This window comes from Equus quagga, unplaced genomic scaffold, assembly GCF_021613505.1.
Source record: "Equus quagga isolate Etosha38 unplaced genomic scaffold, UCLA_HA_Equagga_1.0 206999_RagTag, whole genome shotgun sequence".
Lineage (NCBI taxonomy): Eukaryota > Metazoa > Chordata > Mammalia > Perissodactyla > Equidae > Equus > Equus quagga.
The window spans coordinates 3702-13280 of NW_025798872.1; the positions used below are offsets into that span (position 1 = coordinate 3702).

The 9579-nt window shown below is 41.0% G+C and overlaps 1 protein-coding gene across 1 annotated transcript; it reads right to left on the reverse strand.

The window, feature by feature from the left end:
* Positions 1 to 619: 619 nt before the first annotated feature.
* Positions 620 to 3352, reverse strand: LOC124233594 (methyl-CpG-binding domain protein 3-like 2B; the record flags this gene model as incomplete). The annotated part of the gene is made up of 2 exons (XM_046650737.1): positions 620 to 1207; positions 3219 to 3352. Coding segments are annotated over 2 exons (722 nt in total), but the record flags the coding sequence as incomplete, so codon positions are not given.
* Positions 3353 to 9579: the final 6227 nt, after the last annotated feature.

A 9579-nucleotide genomic window follows, 5' to 3' on the forward strand; every position in this document is an offset into this window, starting at 1 on the left:
AAAGCCACGTAGGTAATTTTAGGTAACAGATAAGGCGGTAACAGGTAGCCTAGGTGCTAATTAAATTACATGGAAATGTCTTATGTCTGAAATAGCATTTGGCAGAAATACAAGAACAAAGAAAAGGATGGAACTTATGTTAGAATGAGATATAAAAGCAAGCTTAATAAAATAAGATTTATGGCATCAAATTAATTTAATGTTAAAAAATTAGCTCTTTACAGTAGGTATCATCTTTCCCTGAGTGTAAATATGATAGGAAAATATTATAATTAGAAACACTAAATAACTGCTCAGGATAAATTACCTCTGTAGAATTTAATATAAAAATGAGTAAAAGTCATGGTAAACAGAAATTAGGGTGTACCAGGACAAATAAAGATCTTTCTTGTCACATGAAACCGATGTCTCACACACAAGACCCACTACTCTTCACATTTTTGTGTCTCAAAAAATTTAATAAAGTACAATTTTAATATGATAAAGCATCACAGGCCAGATCAAGAAGCAGAACGGACATTAAAAGAAACGAGTGAAACTGAGGGCTGCTCACGGGGACCACCTGCCCAGGGCCACACTTCTTGGCTTCTTCAGCGCACCGACCTATTTCCATCAGTTCTCAGAACATCCTTCCTGGCTCCTCCCTCTCTGCCTCCCTGGCAAGCCTGTCTGCCCTCAGGGCCTCAGCAAGTCTCTCCCTGGCTTTTTTCACTTTCTGATGCTGTCTGCGGATATCTCCATAAGACACCGACTGTCTGCAAACTGACTGTGGGAGACGGAGACCTGCTCCTGGGATCATCTCCGCCCAGTCTGAAGACTGTGCAGTGGTGGGCTCGGCGCTGGTGTGGAGAGACCCAGCACCAACATGGCCCGGGGATTCACCTGGGCTATGAGGGGCAATTATTTTTAAAGTATTTGTAATATCGAAAGTACTTAAAAGTTCTCCTTCAGTGCTGCAGGCCTGGAGACCCTGCAGTCTCCTGTAAGCACAGACTTGCTGGGGCTTCTGCAAGGTCTCCTCCCATCGACGGCGCCTGACCCGATTGCCAGGATGGGGTGTTATTTTCGTGACGGGCCGCTTGAAAATGCAGCTGGTGAGTCTTATAGGAAGTTCACACCTTTCACGATGTCTCCGCTTCATCTTGGCTAAATGAACTTGTCTTTTCTTCTCTGAAGTCTGGGGCAACATGTTTCTTTTGAGTTTCCCCTTTAGAAACAAAATGAAAGGTGAAATTTGAATAAAATGGGGGAGGCCGACTGCCAGCCATAGAGAATGTTCTCAGCTCATTTGGATCTTCCAGCTTCCTCTCTACCTGGAGAAATGTGTCTCAACTTTCTCTGACTCATTCATTCCACATCCACGCCCTCTTCTATGCCATCCCATCCATTTCCCGGGCTTCAAACACCATTAATGAACTAGAAATGCCCATTGAGTCAGTGCAGATCTGACTTCAACCCTGAGACCCAAATAGCCATCTGCCCACATCCACATCAGTGATAAATCAATGACTCAGCTCACAGCGAGCAGGTCCCAAGGTGAAACAACTAGTTGTCCAACTAATTCACCCCATCTCAGTGTCCCCTAAACTCACCTGTTGGTACTAATATCCTGTCTACCCCTGAGTGTCATCCTGGACACCCTGCCACCCCACACTCACATGTCAATGAACCATCCATCCACCCTCCTGAATCCACCTAAAACTTCTCAACTTTTCAGTAATTCTCGAGCACATTTCAGGTTTCCCACAAAATACCATTTCCAGAGTGACCTTTTCTCATCCAGCAATCAAAATTAATATCACATTCTCTCGGTGTTAATTTTTAAAATTTTAATTTTATGTATATTATCTATTTCTTTCATAGTATTTTTCTCACTAAATTGGATACTCCATGAGGAGAAGACTAATGTGGATTTTAATATTTCACACTGCTGTATTCATTTATTGCTTTGCCCTTAGACGGTGCTCAATATATTTATTGAAAGGAAGTATTCGAACACAAAAAATACTTTCTAAGTTTTTCAAACAAATTCACTCTACTACAATTATACAATGATAAAATCTCTTTCCTGGTATACTTCAGTAAATTGCTACTGAAATTTCAAATCCTTTCTCTCTGTAATCCATTATAAGACTCTAGTCACAATAATCTGTTTAAAATGTGAACCTTATCAGTGCACCTTTCCTTTATAATCTCTCATTTCTGTCCGCAGAAGATATTTTTTCAAAAGGAAACCATACATCTCAGTTCATTCGTGTTGTCCTGCCATAAATGGTAACACCACCCCTTTCATTCCCCAACATGTCCCAGCTTGGAAGGGAAGTTATTTGGTCCTCCCATTTATAAAGAACCTCGTATAGGCCAAGTTATATACCAAAACCCGTGACCCACAATTTAAGTCACTGCCCCTGTTTATTTTAATCATGGTGAGAGGAAAGAGTGAATAAACAAAATAATGGATATCTAATATAGTGTTAAGTATACTTAGGTCCTTTGATAAACAATGCTGACAGAGAGAAAGAGGGAGGGATGTAGGAAGAGAGGTGTCGGATAAAGCGAGAAAGAAATTAACTGCAATTATTGATGAGGAGATTAGGGAAGGACTGAGTAGAGAACTGATTTTTTTTTTTTTTTTTTTTTTAAAGAGGAGCCAGCCCAGTGGCTCAGCGGTTAAGTTCGCACGTTCCGCTTCTCGGCAGCCCGGGGTTCGCCGGTTCAGATCTCGGGTCTGGACATGGCACCGCTTGGCTAAAGCCACCATGCTGTGGTAGGCGTCCCACGTATAAAGTAGAGGAAGATGGGCAGGATGTTAGCTCAGGGTGAGTCTTCCCCAGCAAAAAGAGGAGGATTGGCAGTAGTTAGCTCAGGGCTAAACTTCCTCAAAAAAAGAAAAAAAAAACTAAGAACATTGTGGGTAAAGAATTTTCCAGAGAGGGGATTAATTGAAACAGTGCAGGCTGAATACTACTTCCATTCCTTGTGACGTTGTTTAAAAGCAAAACAAAACAAGTCTCGAGACTATTATCCCAAGAAAGCTCCCTATACAAAAAACTAGAGTTCGTTGAACATGACTCAACAAACGTTAATGCCTAGGAAATAACTCTCCATAAGCTATCTTCCTGTTTGAAGAGCTATTTTCTGCTCACTTAAAGAGCTTCCACAGAAGAACAGAGCATACACATGGACACTCTTGCCGTCTGTGTGGATTCCACACTCACCAGAATAGGCTGGCTGGGCAACCAGGTGGATGCAGGTGTCTCCAGGGCTGCAGACTCGTCCTGCTGACCCCACTCCTGATGTGCAGACAGCTGTGGCTTGCTGGAGAATGCAGTGACTTCTGCCTCTGATTCCCCTTTTATGGGGGAAGGGAGTGGATAACCCAATCAGGGGACAGTCCAGAGGAGACATCCTGTCTCTCATTGATGAGATTTGAGAGATTCCTAAGTCTTTATAGGGAAACATGAAAAGGCAGGGTTTTTGACACTGTCAGATACTGTTGGTAGATGACAACATTTAATAAACTTGTGTGTGGGGAGGTGGTATTTGCAGTTTCTATCCCCATTTTAATGTTTCCTTTTTCTCCCACTGTGAATACCTTCTATAAATATAGGAATGGAAGTTACTATGCACAAAACTTTCTCATGTTTTAAGAACAACAATGTTCTTATGTCAAAAATCAACATGTTTTAAAAGGAAAAAATTAGAGACTGTGTAAATGTTTATCAATAAAAGAGTCTCCAACACATTTATTAAAAAGTTTATAGAATATATTACAAGCCCTTAAAAATAAATTATTTTGTGCATTTATGTTTCACCTAATTACCAATCTAAATTTGAAATTATTTCAACCATCTTACACTTTTCCTTCCCTTTGACCTCAATAATTAATGTTTCTTTTTTTTTTTTTTGAGGAAGATTAGCCCTGAGCTAACTACTGCCAGTCCTCCTCTTTTTTTGCTGAGGAAGCCTGGCCCTGAGCCAACATCGTGCCCATCTTCCTCTACTCTTTATACATGGGATGCCTACCACAGCATGGCTTGCCAAGCGGTGCCATGTCTGCACCCGGGATCCAAACCAGCGAACCCTGGGCTGCCGAGAAGCGGAACATGTGAACTTAACCACTGCGCCACCGGACCAGCCCTAGTTAATGTTTCTTTACTCTCTTTACTTCTCTGACTTTGATTTAATAACTCTTTTATTATTCCAGTATTTCCTCTATACACTCATTACTTACGATCATATAGAAATCTGTGTCTAATTGCGCTAATGGTTAAATCGTGAATCCTTTACATAATGTAGTCTAATACAAATAATTACTTTAACCACCTCCCCCAAATGCTAATGTAAGTGAGCAAAAGTGAGGCCATCTTGTTATGTCAAATGGCCCCAGCCCCTCCTCTGTTTGACTACTTGCTGCTCTGCACATACTCTAAACAATTCACATGCTCTCCTGATTTATGGCCTCTGCTTACCTATGTACTCCCTGATACCTTGATAAATTAAAACTGTGGTCTACGAGTTTCCCTCCAGGAACAGACAGACCACAGGTGAGAAACACAGCTATAAGGGATCGATCACAGCTGACAGACAGTGGAACAATGTGATGCCTGGAGCCCAACATCCCTGGACCCCTACTCACTGCCCATTTCCCAACATAACTGCCTCAAGACTCTGTAATCCTTGAAGACAGATTTTTGAGACATTAGTCACCCCATCTTCGGATTGGCTGGATAATCTAATTAAACTTCCTTTCTGGAGCTCTAACTTGATGTGATTAAGTGGCTCAGCTGCAAGCAGAGCGAGCTCATTGCCAGTATCACTAACACCTTAAATACTTTCCATTCTACTGTTGACCTTCCTGACTTTTGTGTTACTATTGTCACACATTTTAATTCTACATATATTTTAATCTCCATGAGAGATTTCTAGAAATGCTCCATAAAACAAAATTCATTTGCATTTATTTATAAATTATCCTTTCCTTTCTTCTTCAGTCCTTCCTGCATTCCTGGTTTTCAATCTGGGATTATTTTCCTTTGGACTTCACTCACTCTAGTATTTTCTCTAATTCAAAACTGGTAACAACGCAAAGTTTCACTTTAAGATTTTCTAAGGCATCATTATTTGGTGCATGATTGCTGCTGGGTATAGAATTCTGGTTTGACATGAGATTGATTTTAGCATCTTAAAAATTGTACTCTCTATTTTTTTTTTTTTTGAGGAAGATTAGCCCTGAGCTAACTGCTGCCAATCCTCCTCTTTTTGCTGAGGAAGACTGGCCCTGAGCTAACATCCATGCCCATCTTCCTCTACTTTATATGTGGGATGCCTACCACAGCATGGCATGCCAAGCAGTGCCATGGAATCCAAACTGGAGAACCCCGGGCCGCTGAAGCACAACGTGCACACTTAACCACTGCGCCACTGGTCTAGCCCCCAAAATTGTACTCTGTTAATATCTACCTTATTTTATTTATGGCTAGAAATCACTAATTAGCCTCTTTTCTTGCTTATTTGTCCTTTATAGTACCTAAAATCCTTTACATTAACTTTGGTTTCTAGACCATAGTGTAGCTCATTGATATTTCAAGTGTATTCATTCTGCTTAGGGAATATTGAATTAACTGAATCTGTGGGTTGATGTCTTTCACCAACCTGGAACCTGCTTGTGTATTTTCACTTCTGATATCAATTCCTTCCCAGATTCTCTCTGCTCCCCTTTCAATTACATCACACGTGTCATATAATTCTACCCTAAATTTTCCAGCATTGTTGGCCCTGTGGTTTGGTTGGGAGATTTGCTCTTGAATTGTCTTCCATTTTAGAAACCAGCCTTTTGCTGGAATCAGTTCCTTCTTAATCACTTAAATTCTTAATTTCAGTTCTAACATAAACATCATACATAGCTTTAATTTTTTAAAAAAGAGGTAGCAGACCAGTTTCACAACAAGGAGAAAATGATTTCCATTTGATACAATAAAGCTCACGTAAATAGGAGAAAATTATGAATTGAATCTTCCTAAGACGTATGAGGAGCCAGTATGCATTAAAATTCATCACTAAGATAGAGCGGGTGGGAATCCTGAGTATGTTGTTCTTCCTACTGATGTGGACTACATTTTGAAATGATAATATTTAGATATTTTGGGTTAAATAAAAATGTTATAAAACCCAGTTTCATCTCTTTGTATTTACTTTCTTTAACGTGTATTCTAGGAAATTTGAAATGACATAGGTCACATTGCTAGATTTCTATTGTTCTTGGCTGGATAAAGCTATGATGTGATTGTTAATTTTAGGTGTTAACTTGAGGAGGCTAAATGATGCCCAGATAGCTGGTGAAGCATTATTTCTGGGTGTGTCCATAACGGTGTTTCTGGAAGAGATAAGCATTTGATTCTAGACTATGTAAAGAGACCCACCCTCAGCAGTGTGGTTGGGCGTCATCTACTCTGTTGAGGGATCAATAGAACAAAGAGGGAAAGAAAGGCTGACTCCACTCTCTCTCCCTGAGCTGGGACTTCCATTTGTTCCTGCCCTTGGAGATTGGAGATTCTGGGTCTCAGGCCTTCAGATTCAACTCAATTATATCACCCACTTTTCTGGTTCTCTAGCTTGCAGATGGCAGATCGTGGGACTCATCAGCCTCCTTGACCCTGTGAACCAATTCCTATAATAAATATCCATTTCCATGTTTATATCTATTCTATTGGTTCTGTTTCTCTAGAGAATGTGATTGATACACATGGAAAACTAACTCCATAGTAGATGCACAGGGAGGGATTTCCCAAGGCATAAGAGGCCCCCTCACCCGCCAGGAGGAAGCAAACCATCCCACCCTGGCAGCCTGCATGAGTACACACACACAACTAACTTGAAAATATGCTCAGGCTCAAACTCTCTGCCTCATTGTTCATCACATCAGGAATTTCTACATGACATACTACAAATGTGTCCCTCTGTTTATCATCTCTTTCCTCCCACTAACGCTACGTCAAACAGGGGATGTGAATCTGTTCAGTTTTTTTCTGGATCACAGGTTTTTTACGAGAGCTTTGCACATAGTAGGTGCTTGATAAATAAAATGGCCAAATAGTTTTCTCTCCACACTGGAAGATATCTGGGAATGAAAAGGGTAGGATTAGGAATTATGATAGGACAACAGGAAAAATATCTGCTTAGACAGAAACAGAGGATTTAAAAGTTAAGGTGAACTGATTGGGTTTGCATTTTAAACAGATCATTGTAAGTAGAATCTCATGATTGGATTATGGAGAGATAGGATTTGGAATATTGAGCTGGAATTGTTAATTTATTGCTGTACACCCATCAAAAGATGCTATCTTTGCATAACGTAGTTAAGTGGATGGGTTTAAAATATTTCAGGAAATGAAGTTTTAGTATTTGAATTAGATGGATAGATGACAGATAGATATGATATCTGAGCTCTTTTTGTGTGCAAAGCCATATGTGAACACTGGTGAGGGAAACATCTGAAAAATCCATATTAGTCTTGCCATCATAGGCTATCCAGTTTAATGAGAAGGAACTAAACATTGAAAGAAATAGACAATGTACATATAAGGAAAATAGAAAAAAAATATCAACAAAGAAGAAAAATGGAGTTTCATAAATTAGGTTGCTAGAGCAGGAGAGTTCACTGTGTGGGAATGATATTTTGTGTGAGATCTGACAGGTGATTAGAAATAATTCAAAAGTGGAGAAATCTGTAGGTGGATTCAGGAGGGTGGATGGATGTTCATTATGAGTGTGCAGTGACAGTGTGTCCAGAATGACACTCAGCGATAGACAGAATATTAGCACAAACAAGTGAGTTTGGGAACTCTGAGAGAGAAGTGAATTATTGGGGCAAGTGGTTTGTTCGACTTGGGACTTGGTCATTGTGAGGTGAGTCATCACTGGTGTGCTGATGTATGGGGACATCAGTGAGGCCAGCTTGTCACACGACATAATCCTTTCCTGGTTAAATACCTTCTAGCAGGTGATCAGTATAAACTGCTGCATGCTTTCATGACTTGCTGGCTCTGATCCTGCGCACATACCCCTGCTGAGTTGCTCTGATAGCTTTGTTCTTAACTATTTTGATGAATCTTCCCAAGGAATAAGAAGGCCTCCAGGAAGAAAGATCACCTGTGGGATCATCATCACTGACGGAAGAGACAGAAGGAAAGAACAATGAGAGATCCCACAGTCTGCTGTCATGTACATGTCTAAACCCCCTCCTTACTGCCCATTTTCCCTATATAACTGCCTCAAGATTCTGTAATCCTCAAAGATGCGTTTTGGGGACATTAGTCACCCGTCTTCTGATTTGCCAGCTGATCTGATCTAAACTTCCTTTCTTGATCCCTAACTCATTGTGATTAATTGGCTCAGATGCTGGTGAGCAGAGTGAGCCCATTACTCAGTAGCAGTGAGTGGGCAGGTAGATATTTGGGTCTGGGGGTCAGAGTCACTTCTCTGCTGAAGCTTTGAACATTTTCAGTTCATTAGCGGTATTTGAATCCAGGGGAAAAGACGGGATTGCCCAGTAGGAGGGCGAAGGTGGAGAACAGATAGCACGGCAGGGCTGAGTTCTGGGAAGACTCAGTCAATGTGGGTTGGTCATGTAGGGGAGGCAGACATATCCTCTACCGTCTGGGTCCTTCTGGCTGGGCTACAAATTCAATTCACATGAGACAAATAACAGGAGAAAATCAAATAAAACTTTATAACATGTATACATGGGAGACACTTGGGAAAAGTGAGTAACTGGTCAAAATGATGGGGGCTCTCATCTTAAACACCAGCTTCAGCTAAAGACAATGGAAGATATTGAGGGTAGTGGTTTGGGACTTCAAGGGGGTGGAAGGCAATTTACATGGAGATGGAAATGCAAATGGGCCAACTACAGACAATGTGACCTGAGAGACTCTTTACATTACATTACAGTTAGCTTGTGGTATTAGCTCCTTCCTGGAACAGGCCCTTCTATTTTAAATTCTTTCAGGCAGGTGTGTGTGTGTGTGTGGGGGGGGGGGGGTGTCAAAGTTTCTTTCAGAGTCTTTTGTTATTAAAAATAATCAAGCCAAAGAGACACATTTTAGGGCGACCAACTCTGATTCTCCACAGTCATACATAAAAGCCAGGAAGTGGCTTAGGAAGTTTGGATCAGGATCAGGATGAAGTAGGCTGGATCCCAAGAAAAACAGTCACTCTAAAGATAGTTGAAGTCCACAATGTCACATGCCACTGCAGGGCACGTCAGAGAACAATGAAAAGTTCACGTTGGATTAGTAAGAAACATGACTTTTGAGTTCAGCAAGAGAAGCATCCACAGAATGGGGTTATGGGATCAGGTGGGCACTGTAGAAACAGAGGCCTTGGGATGTATGCAAACTTTTCACAGTGAGTCCTGGCAGGAGGAGGAGAGGGAAGGCATGCGGGTGAGGAGTCCTAGGAAATGTTCTATGAGGGATGGGTTTGTAGATGGCAGAGATCTGTGCATTTTTGAAACATGAAGGATGATTATGGTAGGGAAGTGATTGAAAGTACTGTGAATATTGATGGTATAAGGTC